The sequence below is a fragment of the Paroedura picta genome, chromosome 7 (genome assembly GCF_049243985.1).
Source record: "Paroedura picta isolate Pp20150507F chromosome 7, Ppicta_v3.0, whole genome shotgun sequence".
NCBI classification, from domain to species: domain Eukaryota; kingdom Metazoa; phylum Chordata; class Lepidosauria; order Squamata; family Gekkonidae; genus Paroedura; species Paroedura picta.
In genome coordinates this window covers 115,480,360-115,499,901 of record NC_135375.1, presented here as the reverse complement: position 1 = coordinate 115,499,901, position 19,542 = coordinate 115,480,360, and the positions used below count along the sequence as shown (strand labels likewise).

At 48.3% G+C, this 19,542-nt stretch overlaps 1 protein-coding gene across 9 annotated transcripts in view; it reads left to right on the top strand.

Annotated features, from left to right (window-relative positions):
- The window catches only part of DNM2 (dynamin 2), a 119,525-nt gene extending 101,393 nt beyond the window's left edge, over positions 1-18,132 (top strand). For 7 of the 9 annotated variants that reach the window (XM_077346111.1, XM_077346107.1, XM_077346108.1 and 4 more), the window contains 5 exons: positions 2,216-2,327; positions 3,364-3,528; positions 8,042-8,277; positions 10,229-10,486; positions 16,411-18,132. In XM_077346111.1, coding sequence (XP_077202226.1) covers positions 2,216-2,327; positions 3,364-3,528; positions 8,042-8,277; positions 10,229-10,486; positions 16,411-16,480 — 841 coding nt within the window. In that variant the 3' untranslated portion in view covers positions 16,481-18,132. Of the gene's footprint in view, positions 1-2,215; positions 2,328-3,363; positions 3,529-8,041; positions 8,278-10,228; positions 10,487-14,034; positions 14,088-16,410 lie in introns of all 9 variants that reach the window. The other 2 variants (XM_077346109.1, XM_077346114.1) reach the window with 2 other exon arrangements.
- Positions 18,133-19,542: the final 1,410 nt, after the last annotated feature.

The following is a 19,542-nucleotide window of genomic DNA, read 5'->3' as shown; positions in this document are numbered from 1 at the left end:
CCACAACAAAGAAAGCACATCGCGGGCAGTGGTTGGCTCTGCCCATTAGTAGGTTTGCGCTTGCTAAAGTGAGCAAAGTCCCTGGGTCGGTGTGTCACCCTTTCTAATGGGGAGGGTTCAGATCAATAAATGGCAGCACCTTTATGGCTTGACAGAATGAGAAATTGCTTCAAACGGAAAGAAACCATTTCAGACATTGAATAATTTTAACTATAACAACATTTATCATCAACCCCAGAATTGTAAAACCAGATATATAACAAAATCACAACGGCTATGAGCATAACAACATTAATGGGAGCAAAATCTTCAAAAAGGGCACTCAGAACAGAACCAATCCTGGCACACTGGAAGGAGAAAGTCCAAACATGACATTATAGAAGTGCTTGGCTGCTGCTTCTGATCTTCCCCTTCAGGAGTTGACTTGCTGCTGCTGCTCAGAACTCACTCCCCGGCTTGGCCTGCAAAAGAATTAGCAGTTCCCTCCGTCAAGTTTTGGGCCTTCTCCTCACTCCTGCTGCAGGGCCAGACTGACTGAGGGGTGGGGCTTTTGCAACTAATCTATGCGCTACTTAACTTACTGCTTATGCTCAGTAACCTTTGGCTCCCTAGGCCTAAATCCTAAACTGATGGAATTTATTAAAAATTTTGATGGAATTTACAAAAACAGGAATTTATTAAAACTATTTGAGAGACATCTTCCCTGCCTATACTCCCAAAAGAGTCTTATGCTCCGCCACCTCCAACTGGCTGCAGATCCCTGGCCCCAGAGAAGCGCGTCGGACCTCAACAAGGGCCAGAGCCTTTTCGGTCCTGGCCCCCACCTGGTGGAACGAGCTCCCTGAGGAGATCAGAGCCCTGCCCGAACTTCCCCAATTCCGCAGGGCCTGCAAAACAGCTCCTTCACCAGGCATTAGTGTGAGGCCGACCAACTTAGAACATCTACTGGTCCCCCCCAGATGGCCTCCCATGACTGAAAGAATTAACCTCCCAATGTTACTGTTAATTGTTATTTATATTATAAATGTGGTTTTGTAATCTTTTGATGCTTTATGAAAATTGTTTTGCTGTTGCAGCCTGTATAACGTTCCATGTAAGTTATAGAATGTTCAATGTAAACAGCCCAGAACTGCAAAGAAATGGGTGGTATAGAAATCTAAATAAACAAATAAATGAATAAATAAATAACATGGATTACATGTGCATAGGAGGGGAGAGGTGATCTCACCAACAGGAAGGGACAAGGTCATGAACTAAGTTGTGTGTGATAGCCAGAGCCTTAAACGGAGACTGGTAACAGATGGGCAGCCAGTGAAGTGCCTGTAGAACGGGAGTAATAGCGATTCTCCCTCTAGCCCCTCTAATAGTCAAGCTGCAGTATTGTGGACAAATTGGAGCCAGCTCACAAATCAGCTGGAAGCAAGCCTTGGGGGAGATCTTCCTAGGAGGAGCTGATGATCTGTGTGCAGGGCCCTTGGTCTTCCTTGCCCTGGCCTCAACCAAAAACCTGGCAAAAGAGGTCTGTTTTGCAGGCCGTGGGAACTGAAAGCTTCGACAGGGCCTGCTGCTTTCCCTGGACCTCTTTCCACCAGGTAGGGGCCAGGACTGAAGAGGCCCTGGGCCAGTTCAAGGCCAGGCAAACCTCCCTTGAGGCAGGGACCTCCCAAAAAAGTCATGCCCACTGAGCATCAGGCATAGGGCGACAGGTGGTCCCACAGGTATATGGGGCCCAGACCGCAAATGGCCTTAAAGATTAACACCAAAACCTTGAACTTTTGTCTGGGCCGCATGTGGCAGCCAATACAGCTGCCTCAGCACAGGCTGGATATTGGCCCTCCAAGATGTTCCTGTGAGGACTCAAGCAGCCTATTTTGTGCCAGCTGCAATTTCCGGGTCAAGGTAGGTCCATGTTGGGACTACCTTCTCTGGGTGCTCAGGTTAAGGTAAAATCATACTTAACTATTGGGTGAAACTTACTCTCGGTGACACAGACTCTCAGCAGAAAGAGTTTGCTGATTGTAGTGAGATAAAACCTGTTCTGAATTTCTCAGCCAACCTCAAGCTCAGTGTTCTATCCCTCATGATCTACTGCACGATATTTGGGTAACATAATGCTTTTTTCAGGGCCTGGAATTCCCCCCTCCCCTTACTGACTGAATGCTGTCTGTGTTCTCCTGCCTTTCTTCTCTCCCCTCCCCCCCAATCCTGGGATTAGGAATGTGTACAAAGACCTGCGCCAGATTGAGCTTGCCTGCGACTCCCAGGAAGATGTGGACAGCTGGAAAGCCTCCTTCCTCCGAGCAGGTGTCTACCCAGAAAAAGACCAAGTAAGCACCTCCTTGGGGTTGCAGGTAGCAGGTGGGTCTTTCAGTGCCAACCATCTCCTTGGGGGACTCTGGCCCAGCAAGGTTTACCAGTGCCAGTGGAGATTGGATTGGTGCCTCAGATTCTAAATTACATTCCATTGGAGCCGCAGCCACCAGAGCACAAGGATCTTCACTAGGGTTGGAGGTCAGTAGCGGCAGCCATTTTGTGGCTGGCTCCATCTCCTGCCCTTTGTGGTAGCTATTTTGTGACCGCGCCCACCACGATGCATCAGAATTCCAAATGTTCCTGCAGGCTCAGAAAGGTTGACCACCCCTATCCTGTTGGACCATGTTGGCTTCCAACCAGGAGCTAGCTTCTCTTGTTACGGAGTCTCAACCCAAGCTAGTGGCTCATTCAGATGAGCTCCCAGTGGCTTCTCAAGGCACCAATGAGGGGCTCTGTTGGTAATAAGCCCCAGAATGGGGCTGTTTCTATACTGAACTCTTTGCCGTCCATCTGTAGGTGGATGGGAGAAGCTGAGCACACTTAGGAAGGGAAGCCTGGTAGGTGTCATCAGCTGCTGCAGTCAGTCAAGGGATGTGCATGTCTACTGGTGACGGGAATGTTGCATCTTCCCTCAACGGACTGTCTGCATTGCCAGACTGTTAAGGGAATTTTAATATCTCCGTATCACTTGGCCTAGGCCAGCCTGATCTTGTCAGATCTTGGAAGCTAAGTAGGGTGGGATGGAAGGCCACCATGGAAGTCCAGTGCCCCTACACTAATGCAGGCAGGCAGAGGCAAACCACCTCTGGACATCTGTAGCCTTGAACCTCACCCCCCTGATTGCCTAAGATCAGCTGGAAGACGTATGGGGAGATAGCTGCATCTCTGGATCCAGGAAGTTGGTCACAGTGGGCTGAGAAGGCCAGGAATGATCGTTTTAATGCCAGACTGTCCAGAAGACCTGGAACAGCCAGCAAAAGGCTATATGGGGACCACTGGGAAATGTAGAAGGGTTGGTTTCTATCCTCTGACCATTTCTGCTTTGTGCAGGCAGAGAATGAAGATGGGGCCCAGGAGAACACTTTTTCCATGGATCCTCAGTTAGAACGCCAAGTGGAAACCATCCGCAATCTTGTGGACTCCTATGTTGGGATCATCAACAAGTCCATCCGGGACCTCATGCCAAAGACAATAATGCACCTGATGATAAACAATGTGAGCACCAGCTGACTGGGGGTGGGTGAGGGAGGCTTTCCAGCATTTCTGTGGCTGTTCCCGACCACCTGTTTCAGCCTCAAGCTTGAACCAAACTTGTCCCAAAGTGCCTTGAAGACCAGCAGTTTCCCAAGGCACAAGCTCTCAGGCATGTGGCATCAGATGAAATGAGCGTTGAATCATGGGAGCGCATACCAGGAATTCCCCTCCGGGGTCTGTGGCTCTCCAGGGATCCGCAGCATTTCCCCATTGTTCTTAATGGACTGGGCCACAAGCTAAGGACCGTGTCACTTCCCCCTTCCCCCTCCCAGGTTGAGTTCTCTTGTGCTTTCTGTGCCGGGAGGGGCTGGAGCCTGCATGCCTACACCCACCTGAATCCACGGCGTGTCTCTCTCCCTCAGTCCTACTCGAGCCTGCCTGTGAAGATGGGTGGTGGTGTCACTTCCCATGACATGTAACATGGGGTGTGAGGCAGGGGGAAGGTGGTCAGCTTGACAGGAAGCCAGCATAACACATGTTCTTGCAGTGTTGTACCTTGTTATTGGCAACTGCCAGCACTTCACCTTCCTCTTTTAGCCCAGCAAATTCCTAGCTGTTGGTCCAGTCCCAGTTGGAATCATAGAGTTGGAAGGGACCTCCAGGGTCATCTAAGCCAACCCCTTGCACAATGCAGGAACTCACAACTACCTGCCCACCCACAGTGACGCCAATTTCATGCTCGTGATCACCCCACTAAAAATCTCCAGAATCCAACATGACCTGGAGGAAATTCACCTTCCACAGAGGCAATAGGAATTCCCTGGGTATGCAAGAAATGGCCACAGGAGACAAACACTGGCCCATCCCTTCCTGTCCACCCACTCACCATCTACCTAAGTTCATGAATTCAGCTTTTCTGTCAGATGACGATCTAGCCTCTGCTTAAAAAGGAGAACCCACCACCTCCCGAGGAAGCCTGTTCCACTGAGGAAACACTCTAACTCACAGGAGCTTCTTACGGATGTTTAGCCAAAAATTCTTTTGAATTAATGTTCTTAATTGGTTCTGTTCTGACCCTCACAGGCAACAGACAATAACTGCTGCATCTTCTGTATATGACAGCCCTTCAGGTATTTGAAGATGGTTATCATATTACCTCTTAATCGCCTTCTCTCCAGGCTAAACAGACCAAGCTCCTTCAACCTTTCCTCATAGGAATTGGTTTCCAACCCCTCACCATCTTCATAGCCCTCCTCTGGACACGCTCCAGTTTCTCTAGATTTTTCTTCAGTTGGGGCGGCCAAAACTGAACACAGTACTCCACATAGTCAATCTGATTTCTGTGTTGACCGTCTGGTGTTGTCCATGTGTAGAGTCGTCTCTTGGGTTGTTGGAAAAGAGTGTTTGCTATGACCATTGTATTCCCTTGGGAAAATTCTACCAGCCTGTGGCCAGCTTCATTTTGTACTTCAAGGCCAAACTTGCCTGTTATCCCGGTTATCTTTTGGCTTCCTACTTTAGCATTCCAATCCCCCATGATGATAAGCACATCCTTTTTTGGCGTTGCTTCTAGAAGGTGTTGTAGGGCTTCATAGAACTGGTCAACTTCATCCTCTTCAGCAGCAGTGGTTGGGGCATAGACCTGGATTACTGTGTTGTTGAATGGTTTGCCTTGATTCGAACTGAGATCATTCTGTCATTTTGAGGATTGTATCCCAAGACTGCTTTTCCTATTCTCTTATTGATTATGAAGGCTACTCCATTTCTTCTGCGAGAATCTTGTCCACAGTAGTATACCTAATGGTCATCTGAATTAAATTCACCCATTCCTGTCCACTTCCACAACTGAGCGTCCTTTCGGCTTTTGCCCACTCGCTTCATTCATTCTGGCGCTACTCGTACTAGCCATCTGCTCATCCCCAGTAGCATATTGGACATCTTCCGACCTGAGGGGCTCATCTTCCGGCGTCATATCGTTTTGCCTTTTGAACTTGTCCATTGGGTTTTCATGGCAAAGATACTGGAGTGGTTTGCCATTTCCTTCTCCAGTGGATCACCTTTTGTCAGAGCTCTCAGCTATGACCTGTCCGTCTTGGGTGGCCCTGCATGGCATAGCTCATAGCTTCACTGAGCTACGCAAGCCCCCTTGCCACGGAAAGGCAGCGATCCTTGAAGGGGGGGGTCTTACTAGAGCTGAGTAAAACGGTAAAATTATCTCACGTGATCTGGACACTATACTTAGAATCATAGAATCTTAGAGTTGGAAGGGGCCATACAGTCCATCTAGTCCAACCCCCTGCTCAACACAGGATCAGCCCAAAGCATCCTAAAGCATCCAAGAAAAGTGTGTATCCAACCTTTGCTTGAAGACTGCCAGTAAAAGACTTCTTTTAATACAGCCTAAAACCCCATTTCCATTTTTAGCTACCGAGTCACACTGCTCACTCATGTTCAATGTCTGGTCTGCTAAGATCCCCAGATCCTTTTTGACACGTACTACTGCCAAGACAAGTCTCACCAATCCTATAGTTATGCATATGATTTGCCCTACCTAAATGAAGAACTTACCATTTGTCACTAATGAAATTCATTTTATTCATTTTAGTCCTGATCATCTTGTGTTCTGATTCTGTCTTCTGGTGTGTTTTCTACCCCTCCCAGCTTAGTGTCACCTGCAAATTCAATAAGTACCCCCTCTATTCATTCATTCAAATCATTTATAAATATGTTGAACAACAGACAGCCCAGGACAGATCCATGAGGCACTCTTCTCCAAGAGGATGAGGAACCATTTACAAGCACACGTTGGGTGTGATGTGTCAACTATTGTGAACCAGATCTCCCTCCACCTAACAGTAATAGGATCCATGCTGTGTTTTACCAACTTGTCAATAAGAATATCATGTGGAACCTTATCTTACCTTCCTGAAATCAAAGTAAACTATGTCCACAGCATTCCCTTGATCTAGCAAGACTTTCTTAAAAAAGAGATAAGGTTAGTCAGACATGACTTGTTCTTGAGAAAGAGCTAGTCCTCTCATCCACAGGGGCTGTGAAACATCTGAGCTTTGAGGGAGTTGGGGGAATAGCCCTTGTTCCTGTGGCCCAGAGTCACTATCTACAGGCAGCTCATGGAAACGATTCCTGAGAATCAGAGGGGCAGAACATCTTATTTTTCGATACACCTGGGCAACATTCTTCCATCTGCTGTCCTTTTGGAGTGGGCTCTCCTCTCATTGGTGAGACACCTTTCCCACCTCCAGGAGTTCCTTCCAAGAACTCTTTGCCCTCCTTTATAAAGTGTGGACAGGGATTTTTCTAGCTTCTGTACCTTCTCCTCCAGGAGCACTACTAACTTGCTCTTGGTGCATGTTACTGCCACAGACAGTGTGTGTCACAGCCTCAGGCCCATCGCCAGCTGTGCTTCTTTGATCCAATGTGGGAAGAACCAGACCCCTTCTGAAAATTCTGTAACACTTAGATTCACAAGCCAGGAGTCCTTTGGCTCACGCCTCTGGTGAGCAAGAGCCTTTTATAGCACAAAGTCCCACCCAGCAGAGGGTGGATCTAGCAGTCCTCCCCAGGCAAAACTGCCAACTAATGCAAATCAGCTAATGCATGCATGCATTCGTTTGTTTGTTTGTTTGTTTGTTTGTTGTTAGCGCCCCAGGCTCAGGGCGGCTTACAGGAAACAGGAAAAAAATACAGATAACATATGGTAACAACAGGTGATAACAGTAATAACATTATAACAACAATAACCTTAACATGATCACAACAATAACATTAGAGAGTGATTAGCTGCAGTCCCCTACCACCTGGTTAAGGAACAGACAGTAAAACCCAGTCAAACAGCCCTCACTCTCCTGCAAACACACTGACTTCATACACTGTAAGAAAGAAAGCAACACTCACCAGTAGTTTCTGAGCTGGCACTTTCTCCTTCATTTTGCCCAGTACCCAATTGTTTGATCTACTGCCTCTGGTGAGCAAGAGCCCTTTATAGTTCAAAGGCCCAGCCCACATAGAGTGGAGCTAACAGTCAGCTCGAGGCTAAACTGCCGACTAATGCAAATCAGCTAATGTGATTAGCAGCAGTCCCCCACCACCTAGGCAAAAAATAAACAATACTCAAACACTCTCTTGCAGCCTATGTAACCTCACACACTGCAAGAAAGAAAGCAACACTCACCAGTAGTTGCTGAGCTGGCACTTTCTCCTTCATTTTGCCCAGCACTTTGTGAATAAATTCCTTATACAAAATGTATTTAAACCCCATAATGCTGAAATTAGCTCTCCCCAAGCCTCTACAGTAGCTCTTGCCTTTTTGGGACCTTAGCTGGCAAAGGAAGAGTATTGTAGGTGTTGCAAAGAGCATGGACTCCCATAATGATCTTTTGCTTGCAACTGTAGCAATTCCAGTTTAGGCTAAGAATGGATTTAGGTTGGTGTTTCTGCCCTTCGCTATAGCTTAAATGAGTGACTGTGCATCTGTGCATTCAGCTGCTCTGACTCCTTCTGTGTGCCCATCCAGACCAAGGACTTCATCCATTCAGAGCTGCTGGCCTACCTGTACTCCTCCGCAGACCAAAACAGCCTGATGGAGGAGTCTGCCGACCAGGCACAGCGTCGGGACGACATGCTGCGGATGTACCATGCCTTGAAGGAGTCTCTGAACATAATTGGGGACATCAGTACCAGCACTGTGTCCACCCCAGTTCCCCCGCCTGTGGATGATACATGGCTTCAGGCAGCGGGTAGCGGACACAGGTAAGTTAGGGAGCAGGTGAGCCTCTCCTTCAGGTGTTTTTTTAAAAAAGGTAGGTCCTTATTCCAACTTTGCATTATTGGAATCTGTACAATTCAAATTCCTAAGAGCAGCCATCCAAGTCCCAAGTGCCACCTTGCGACTTAAAACCGGCCTTATGAAGGTGGAGGCAAGAGTATGGTTATATATTCTCAATTACTGGCTTAAAATCTCTTTTTTTCCCCGTGGCTTAGCTTCTTTGATAATGAAAGATGATTTCCAGTCTTCATGGAAACAGTCTGTGAGGGGGAAAATTGCAGCTTTGGGATTTTCTGGTTCAGATGGCCCATGACCAAGATAAAGAGGTTATCAAACAGCAAGTAGTGGATTTAGAACGCCAACCTGATCTAGCAAATCCCTCTGCCTTCATTGTTAGTGAAGGCAACAGGTATGTCACAGCTCCCTTGGCTTATCTGACGAATCTTGAGGTGCCGAGTCACCGGAGGGCCTTCCCTTTAGCTCCCTGCAATGCCCTTCCCTCAGCTGTCCTTGACGGGAGATGCAAGAAAACCCCCTATGGTGAAAGGAAGTGCCCCTGTGGCTCCGGCCAGCTAGAAACATTGGAACAGATCCTTTTGCATGGTCAGTTTCATGAGGATGTTCGTCCCAGATTTATCACACCCTGGTTACATAGAGTCCCAGGGCTCCATCATATAGCGTGTCGCCAGGTTTTGTGCTGCAGCCATGAAATTGCGGCGAAAGTGGACTAAAACGTAACTGACCCTGAGAGCAATTAGAACAATTACCTATATTTCCCTTCAGTTTTAATTTGTATTTTAGCAGACTCATAGTCTAAGTGTTTAATATAATGCTATTTTATGAGTAAAACCATGTTTTAGCCATATTATTGGTGTAACTGAAATTGTTTTGATTTTGCTGGTCTGTGACCGTAATAAAGATATGTATGCATGTATATATGTAAAAAGATATTTGAGATACCTAAATTTGGGACCACTAGCACCTAGGGGAAGAGCCTCTTGTTGGCGCAGAGTGGTAAGGCAGCAGACATGCAGTCTGAAAGCTCTGCCCATGAGGCTGGGAGTTCAATCCCAGCAGCCGGCTCAAGGTTGACTCAGCCTTCCATCCTTCCGAGGTCGGTAAAATGAGTACCCAGCTTGCTGGGGGGTAAAACGGTAATGACTGGGCAAGGGAATGGCAAACCACCCCGTGTTGAGTCTGCCATGAAAACGCTGGAGGGCATCACCCCAAGGGTCAGACATGACCCAGTGCTTGCACAGGGGATACCTTTACCTTTACCTCTCTTTTGTCAGCAGTATGAAAACCAGCCTAGGTCTCCAGTTGCAAGGCACAAAGAGTGTGGCATTTTCAGAGTTCCTTCCTTTCTGAACAAAGTCTGAGTCCAGTGGCACCTTTAAGACCACCTAATTCTGGGGGGTATACACTTTTGTGTGCATCCACACTTGTTCAGATACACACAAAATTTTATAACCATAATTGAACTTTGCTCGCCCTAAAGGCGCCCCTGGACACAAACTTTGTTCTTTCGCTTCATACCACCACTGCTGCCCACCTGAATCTTCCTTTCTGAACTGTAGGAAGAAATGGGAGAAGACCACCCTGGCCCAGCTTGGTATAATTTCAGTGTCCAATGCAAGTCCCTAAGGACAGCTGCTTTTTGGCCTTGTTCTTCCCATGTTTGGAGTCCTTCAGAGGGCGTTTCCAGTCACATTGCTGTGTTCTGGGGCTGATTTTCCAAACATGGGTTTTAGGGAAAGAGTAAGGCTGATGATGTGTTGACTCATAGCCCATTACTGGCTTGTTTTTGTGTTTCCTGCCATCTTTTTGGATGGTTTAATTTGTCAGCTGTCCTGGTGATCTTTCTTCATGAAATGAATTAAACTGCACTTATTTGACCCAATTCTGAGACTCCTTTTCTTCCCATCTCCTTTGCAGCCCAACACCCCAACGCAGGCCCACTTCTACAGTGTTGCCCCCAGGACGCCCCCCGGCTGTGAGGGGCTCCATGCCGGGGCCCCCCTTGATTCCAATGCCCACAACAGCAAGCGGTTCTAACTTTGTGGCACCACCCATTCCTTCACGCCCTGGACCTCAAAGCGCCTTTGTTGCGAACAATGACCCTTTCTCAGCACCGCCTCAGATTCCTTCACGACCAGCACGTGTTCCACCTGGTATCCCTCCAGGTGTGCCCAGGTATGGTCTGTTCCGGCTTCCCCCTTCAGGAGCTGCGTCCCACTGAGCTATGTGCAGTGAGGCAGATGCTGGGAATGTCTTGGCTGCAGTGCTTGTGGGGCTGTCTGCCAATAATTTATTTTAAATATTTATTAGCCTCCTTCCTATTTTGTCGCACTGAAGGCAGCTTATTATGTAAATAAAACGACTTATCATAAAAAGCACATGAAAGACCACCATTTAAAATCTCAGCTAGGGCTGCCAGTAAATAAAAACTAAATTTGTCAAATACAGTCCCAAATAATACTGTTTTCCATTGCCTCCTAAAGATTGAAAGTGAGAGGGCAGGGCAGGTGCACCTCCCTGTAGGGCTGCCACCAAAAAAGGCCTTCTCTCAAGGTCGCAAGATGACTTTTGATGGGTGGGACAGTCAGGAGGACCTTTCCCTTTGATCTTAAGTTTTCTTTTTGTTATTGGGGGATGGGTTGAAATCCAGAACTAAAACCTGGAAGGTAAGATGTGTGTGAAAACATCAAACATTTAAACCCCGTATTTTTTAATTTAGAAATTTTGAAAACATCCTAAAAATAACAGATAACGCAATGCAGTGCTGGAACATTCTGTTTGCTGCCTGTGGCCGTGCCATGTGAAACATGGCTCACTAGCGAAGCAGTCTTGTCTCCTAGATGTTTACAGTTTGTGTCTCTACGTCCTTAACATTTTGCTGGTCAACAATTTCTTCCCTTAAAAATGTTCCCTATGGCTGCAGCATAAGATGTTTTCACATTAGTAAATGCTGCCATGGCCTTAGAATGGTAGATTAGAGCTGTAGGCCCTCCCCACAATAGATTTTGCTTGGAATGCAATTCCTGTTTCATTGTATTAGCACTAGATTTTGGATGTGGAGACATCTGTATTGGGGCCCCAGGACGGACTGCAACAGAAGTCTGCAGATGTGACATTGCACACTACTGCGCCTTCCTCATCCCAACTCCAGTCCACGCTTCTGCCAGCCTTCTGGGAGAGGAGCGGCGGAGGCAGCCATTGGGCAGAGACAGGGTGGACCATTGTCGAAAAGAGCCAAGGAAGTTACCGATCCTTCCTTCCTTCCTTCCTTCCTTCCGTCCTGTCCTGTCCTGTCCTGTCCTGTCCTGTCCTGGAGGTTGACAATTTAGCTGCCCAAAGTCCCCCTCCAGCCAAGATGTTCCCCCGTATATTTTCTGAGAATCAGATCCTCACATCCATTTTTTTTACTCAGTGTTCTCCTGCCTTCCCACAATGCCCCAAGTGGCCACTGCCTCTTTCGTCATTCACATAAGCATGACAGGAGTGCGCTTTCTAGGAGTGAGCACTTCTTAGTGACCATTTGAGGTTTCTAACCGCTGTAGGAATGAAGAGACAAATAGCCTGTGGGCATCTTTGGGGTTCCGGCCCAGGGAAGTGGGCGTAAGCAAAAAATGGTTGCCACCAGACACAGAGCAACCATGCAGCAGAAGCCTAAATGCTGGGGAGAAGAGGAATAGAATCATAGAGTTAGAAGGGGGGGGGGGTTCATGGTCATCTAGTCCAGCACCCTGCACAATGCAGGAACTCTTATTTTTAAAATTAAAATTAATTTTTTTTCAAAATACACTGGAAAAGAGGAATGAGGCAGAATAAAACCAACCGTATGATTATAGCAGCCACTTAAGCACTATTATTTTAATTTTCCTGGCTGATTAGTTCTCCAGTGGAGAAGATCTGCTGGGGGTGAGGAACGTGGTGGGTATCCAGAAAGGTGTTGGTGGACGTCATGGTGTGTGTGGCCACCATGTCAGCGACTCCAATCAGGATGCTAGAATAGGGCTCCCTGGCATGGTGCCTCTTTTCCTGGAGCCTGCCAAGTGTGAGCTTTCCCAACAGGGGTTCTGATTGGCTGGGCAGATTTAAAGAGAGGTTACTATGAGATGTTTAAATAATCACCATCCCTGATGTGGGTTCTGTTTCCCGTAGCAGCCATTTTTGTGATTGTGCTCCCTTCCCGCCAGAACTCCAGAGGTGCCTGCTGGCTCGGAAAGGTTGGGGACTCCTGTGCTAGAAAAATAACTGAAGATTTCCGGTGACCAGTGGAAATACATCTTGGATTATACAGGCACATACCAAAATATTTCATGGCAGCTTCTTTATGAAATCATAATGCTGACCTTATGTCAGCTTCAAACGATGAAATATCGCTCTTTCAGACGGTAAATCTAGCTGCTGTGCAGGGACTCCTGACGGTCCTTTCCAAATTCTCCTCTGTATAACTTTAGCTGCTACTCTTGGCTGTTGACCTATAATGCTGCGTATGCTTCTGTCTGTACTCTCTCAGCCATCTTTAGCATTTCTGGGGTATTTTTTGACTTATCTCACAGCTAAGCAGATCCTTCTCTCTATGGACATTCGTTAACCACCAAGTAACACTTCTTTTGATTTAATTTATTTGTCTGTAAGAATATCCAGACAGGTCATGTTTTATGAAATAAAATAATGGTTGCATTTTAATATGTTTTTAAACCACCAGCACCACCACCCAGGAAAAAAACGTGGTGCCAAATATTCTTAATATATGCTGAAATGAAGCCTTGCAATGGATTCAATTTTTGGTCTATTGGGTGAAGTATCAGATAGAAGAGCATTCAGGTAGTGGGGGGCTAGGGAGAATCCCCAATAAAGATGCATCTTCCCCCCCCCAATTATTCTTATTTAGCAATACTCCTTTATTAGTTGGTCATAGAATCATGCGAACACATGAAGCTGCCCCCTGTAGACTCAAGCCATTGAAGTCAGTCTTGTTTACTTTGACCAGCAGTGGTTCTCCAGGGCTTCAAGCTGGGATGTCTTTCCCATCCCCTCCTGCCTCGTCCTCGTCCTTTTAACTGGAGATGCTGGGATTGAACCTGGGACCTTCTGCATGTCAAGCAGATGCTCTGCCACTGAGCCATGGCCTGTCCACAGCTGGGATTGGAATAGCCAAGAGCACCTTAATTCCAAAAGCAGTCAAGGTAGCTCTCTGTCTGAAAAAATGTTGTGCTAAGCCAATCCAGCTTCCCTCCAGGGGGGTGGAGGAGCAGCTAGAAGGGCCTCCTGGGCTCCGCTGCTTTGGCAAGGCACCTGCCCTTTGCGGCTCAGATCAGTGCCCAGCAGCATGTAGGCATCCCCCTGAGAGGCGGACTTCCTGGAGAGTTCCCTTTCGCCTCCCTTGCCTCTGCCCAAGGCATTCAGCTGCCGTCTTTTCCAGTGACTTCTCTGCCACTCAGCTTTGTAGGCAGCCACAATGTCTTCTTTAGCTTTCTCCCATTGGTCTTGTCAAGTGTACCTTTAGTCCTTCTGTTTTCAGGTAAGCCTGGGACTCTGATGGATGATCTCGCTGTGGAATCTCATGTAGTGTTTCCGCTGAGTTGACTAAAATATGCTTTCCTAAATGCTCAAGGAACTTGGTTGGTGGTTCTTGCCTTGAGCACTCTGTAAAATCAAGAATTCCAGCGTCACGTGGTCATAACTTTCTCCCTGCTTCCACCACTTTTGACCACCTTTTCTCTGTTCTTTAGGATCAAGTCCAGGATAGCTGATCCCCTCATTCCTCCTCCCACCTTCTGAAAGAGTGAGTTTGTCAGGAATTTGTTGAAGATTCTGTGCTTAGCTGAGTTAGAAATAAGGAGGGAACTGCATTCCCTGGTATCTGCTGGGAGGTGAATTCTGGCTTCCTTGTCATCCTTCCCGGTGTGTCACCTTCATGGCTTCTCTGCCATTTTGTCCATGCAGATCTCCACTGGTCTACCATGTTGATAGTTGCCATTTTGTTTTACCCACAATGTTAACCTCCTTCTTTTATACTGCATCTGTTCTTTTTGAACAATAAGTTATCTCATTGACTGGCTATATTCCAACCATGCAGATCATCCTACCATGTCTTGATTCAAGCAGTTGAAGATCTCCCCAAGCATTGCTCCTATGAGTTCAGTCTCAGCATCTTTCTTATGCAATGAGCATTATTGTATGGACCCTGAAAGCCACTGATAGGGTACTTTGGTTGTCTGTCTTGGATTGTCTGTCTTGTGTTTCTGTTGCAGTTTCTTCAGTTCTTCCTGTAGCACTTTCTCCTTTCAAATCCCTCCCTTTAGTACTTAAAAACATAAGAGAAGCCATACTGGATAATCCAAGCCAGCATTAATCTATATGTTCACTCTTCAGGCCCCTTTCTCCTTCCCATGCAGGATTTAGATTAAAGCCTTCTTGATCCGAATAGCCAGACCCTCTGCCAAACATATTCTCATTCCTAACAAGGTGTAGCTCATCTCTTGCCAGTAGACTTTGGCCAAGGAGCCTCTAGACGTAGTCCCTGAAATTGAACCTCTCTCCATGACACCATCTGCATAGCCTGCCATCCACCAGAAGTCATCCTATCTTCTCGTTTTAGAGTCCTCTGCCTCTTCCAAGGAATAGTCAGAAGTTTACCTTGAGCCCCAGGATCTTTCATCTTCTTCCCTGGAGAAGCCTACAGTTGTCATATCCTGCAGGAGGTGTTTGCTCCCAGATGGATGAGCACGAATGAGAACCATCAGTGAGCTTAATAAGTTTGTGGCCCCTGCCCATTGAATCCTCGATCCCAGTCCCAGGAAGCTGTCTCTTTCTCTCTCAGGGACTTGCTACCCACACCATGGTTGCTTTTGAGTGGCCTCTGCCCTGGAGGGGCTGAGTGTCTTTCTTCCCACGCATAGTAGCTCTCATCCTTATGGGCAAGGATATTTGCAGACTGTTTCCCTCCACCCAAGGGACCCAGCAAGAATGAAAGCTCCTGAAGGGAGCCAGAGAGTTGAAGTGATGGAGAATCTCTGCGGATTCTTCTGCTCCTGCCAGTCCTTGTTCTTTCAGTTTTCTCTTGTTGCAGTGTCCCTGCCTTTTTGTCCAGGAACTGTTCCTCAGAGCAATATCAACTGGAGCCTGGTGCTTTCAGCAAGTACAAGATGCCAGTTTTGGCATGAGGGAGACAGAGGCTGGCATCAGCGTTCATTTCAGGGGCTCGTACCCCATCTTGTTCCATGGGTTGCCAGTCCAGGGTACCTTGTAGGATTCAGGGAATTAAGGGGTGGTGCTGATGCCTCGTGGAGACGGTGTTGAGGTGGCATCAGGCAGGGGTGAGGGGAGGCTGCGCTGGGTATAAGAAGAGGAAAGACTAGGACAGTGAATGGTACAGGACGGCTAGGGTGGCAGAGCTGGAGTGACCGCTGTGGAAAGTGGGTGGAAAGTGGGGAGACTGTAGCCATGAAAGGGCCCAGCAGGGACGCAAAAGAGTCTGGGCTGGATCTGGGAGTAAGCAGGCTGCCATACCAGGGTTTAAAGAGGTGGAGCAGGAGGAAGGAGCTGGATGATCTTGACTGAGTGGAGACAGCGGAGGATCCAAGAAAAGGAGACTGCCTGACTCAGAGCCAGAAGAGACCCAAGGAGGACTGTAGCCAGGGATGGTGATGACAAGGGCTGTTATTTCCCTTCCCCTCCTCCCCAGGAAGAAGAAGTAGGACTGAATATAGCAAGCAAAAGAGACTCCAGAGGAGATTAGTGCCTGTGCTGTGCAGGGCAGACAAAGGTGGAAGGTGTCAGAGGCAAAAGTCTGGGGAGGAACAGGAGAGCAGGAAGTGGGTTGAGAGACACAGGTGGAACTAGGCCAGCTGGCCATGGGAGACTCAAGGGGGGAGAATACCAAAGCTCCTCAAGAGTGGAAATTGTGAGAAGCATGGAATTAGCAGTCAGGAAGGAAAGCAAGGACACAGGGGGCGGGGGGGACAGAAGTGGCCAAGAAATTACCCAGCTGAAGCGTTACGTGGGTGGGGTTGGGGCCAGGAGCATGTTCATGGATCCTGATGTTTTGCCTGCCTGATCCCCTTCCCCAGAGTTCACTTCCTCTTTTTCTTTTGTTCTCTCCACAGCCGAAGACCCCCCGCCGCCCCGAACCGGCCCACTATTATCCGACCAGCCGAGCCCTCCCTATTAGATTAACCAACAACACCCTGGAGAGCTGTTGCTTGTTAACTGCCTTGTGGAAGGAACTCACGCCTCATCTCTTGTGTGGAAGAACTCTCTGCAACCGCGAAGGACTGGAGCAGAGGCCCCCCTCCCCCCCCTGCACAACCACAACCACGGTGTCGGCCACCTGGGTGGATGGGTGCCCTTTGTCTGGGGCCTGCCCAGAGCCCCGTGCAGCCAAGCATTCCTTGCTGGGGATTCCCTCTCTGTCCCCCAGATCTCTGGGTCTTGTCTAAGGAGGAGTTCTCTGGGGCAGGGGACAGCGGCAGCTTCTTCTTCTCCATTGCCTAGGTAGCCCCACAGGGAGGGGGTCCTGCTTTGTGGAGTTGTTTTGCACTTTGTTAAGAAACGAAAGGCATGCACTCCCCCCTTTCCCCCCAATTGGGTGGTTGCCTGGGAGTAGAGAGGTGCTGCATTTCCCAGCAATTCCTTGCGAGTTCTTGTTGATTGGACTCCCACCCCCCTGCTGTGGATTTCTTTGTTCTCCTGTATAAAAAAAATCTCTCCCTTAAACTGGCCTCCCTTCCCCCCCCTTTAAATTTAACTTCAAATTTATACATGTTTCCATTTTTATAGCTTTGAGGGAAGAGAAATGAAATGATGACGAGGGCTTCTATGTCCAGCTAGCCAAAGTGCTGCAAGAGGGAAGGCAGCCGGTTTGGAGCCCTGCAGGCTCGGCCACCCTCCGCCCTCCTCTCCAGCCCACTGGCTCCTGGCCCTCTGTGCTCTCTGGCAGCAAAGCCCTTCAGGGATGCCTTGTAGTCCTTTGGGGGCTGGTAGAGCTACCTGTTCCCTGGACTGTGGCCACTTGCAGCCTGCCTTCTTGTGTTGCGAAGGCAGGTGGTGATCCTCTCTGTGGACTGCAGGAGGTCTTTCCCTCCCAAGCCGGAAGGGGGGCTTGGCCCCCGCACACAGAGCTTCAGGCCCTCCTTCCTCCCTTGAGGCTGCAGTGGGTTCCCCAGTCCAAGGCACTCACCCACCAGCTGCTGTTGTGTTGCCGGAGCCTGGAGCGATTGCAAAGCCCCGCAGAATCCTCCTTGAAAGTACCGCCCAAGTGCTCTGCCCTCTCTGGCAAATGGTTGTATATATTTCTTCATAAAAGACGAGCTGTATTAATACTTGTATAAATTCTAGGATTTTATAAAAAACAGTTAATCAGTTAAGCCCCCAGCCCCCCTGCCAGGGATAATGCAGGAGGGACATCAGGAAGAGCAACACACAAACCCATGTACCATCGGCCTTAAACCCTTCCTTTTGGCGGCCTCTTCCCACTTGCTTGAGGCCCTCAGCGGGCCAAGGCCTTCCGCAGATTGAGACTAACTGTGCCTTTTCTACTTGGACTCAGCTCTGTCTGCCGCCCTCCCTCTCACCATTGTGGCCTTTCCCTAAATCCTTCCCCTCCCCTCTTCTCCAGAAGGCTGGCAATTGCTTGGTTGGCCGGACTTGCTCTCTAGATTGGTTTTGCTATGATTTGCTTCCTGTTCTTACTGGGCAGGGGAGTGGAGGAAGGGGGCCTAAGGACCTCTCCCTCATCATTAGATGAGAAAAGCCCCTCCCCCCATTTGACATAAGTGCCTCCCTTCTGTATACTATTAATAAACTAAATAAAGGGAAATTCTGCTGGTGGAAGGTCTCGGCCATCTTGTGTTACTGGAGTTATCCCCCCCCCCCTTGCCTGATTTCTAGGATGTAACACATGTTTGGGCTGAACAGAAGTTCTCGCTCAGGACAGCCTTCCATGAAATCAGTGAAGATGGCTTTAACCAGAACCTAGGGTGGGCATCTTAGATGTTGCTGTAGTTTTTAATCTGAAGGAGGTGGGAGTAGGGGGCGGCTATCAGAACTGGTATTGAGGGCAATTTGCACATGAGCGAATGGGCAGGGGCTCAGCCGGTGTGAGATTCTCCTCCCCCCCCCCCTCCATATCAGGATGCTCTGCTTGGGTATTTGTCTGTTTTTAAGCATGATCTCAACCCCTCCCACACAAGCCTCTGGCTGACTTTGAGGTGTTTTAGCCTGTCTCTGGAGGGAGAAGGGCTTCCTTTATGCCTTGGCTTCGAAGAGGTAGTTTCTCATGTGCTGAGGAAATCAGAGATGCAGACCTTCCTTGGGAGCTGTGGCCACAGTACCGCCCTTTTTCCTCTAGACTGACCATCCTGTGCACACCTTTGGACGTCTGCCCCCAGGTGGTCGGTTCAGCCACAACATGACAGCTACAGGAGGCGGAGCCACATATGCTGCGGAGGTCCGAGTGCGGGGGAGAAGAGGCGTTCATCTTTGAAGGCTGGTTGTGGAGAAGGAAATTGCTCGCTTAAGACTGAAAAGGGATTGCCCCCATGCCTGTGCAGGACACAGTGCTCCCCCCCCCCAAAAAAAAAAGAAAGTCACACCAGGAGGGGAGAGTTCTCCTTTGCTACTGGTCGGAGAGGGTGCCTGGCCTAGATTGGCCATTTTTCTTTCTTCACTGTGCTTTTGTAACTCTTCTTCAACCTTTATCGAATGATGACATGCCACAGCAGTCTTGATTTAAAAAGCGCGGTGCTAAAGTGATCCTTGTGGCCCTGCTGTCCAGAGCAGCAGGTACTCCTGCCGTAAAGCAGCCCTTTGGGAGAGAGCCCTGCCTGGCCCCGCTTTTGTGGGGGACATGGGACTCACCCAGGTTGTTTGGTGCGGGTGGGTACATCTTTGGATGTGCCATGCCATCGCTCCCCGTTGCCACCTTCTCCACAGCATAGTGTAGCAGAACCATATCCAAAGAAAGCTCATTCTGTTTTTTAAAGCAGATTTAAACGGTAATGACTGGGGAAGGGAATGGCAAACCACCCCATATTGAGTCTGCCAAGAAAACACTAGAGGGTGCCACCCCAAGGGTCAGACATGACCCGGTGCTTGCACAGGGGATACCTTGACCTTTACCTATAGTTTATTAGAAGAGTTTTAGAAATACCCATTTGTCCTGCTTTCATATGCTGTTGAATTACTATGAGCTTTCTCAATGCATTATGAGCAAAACAAACTCAACATAAATTTTACAA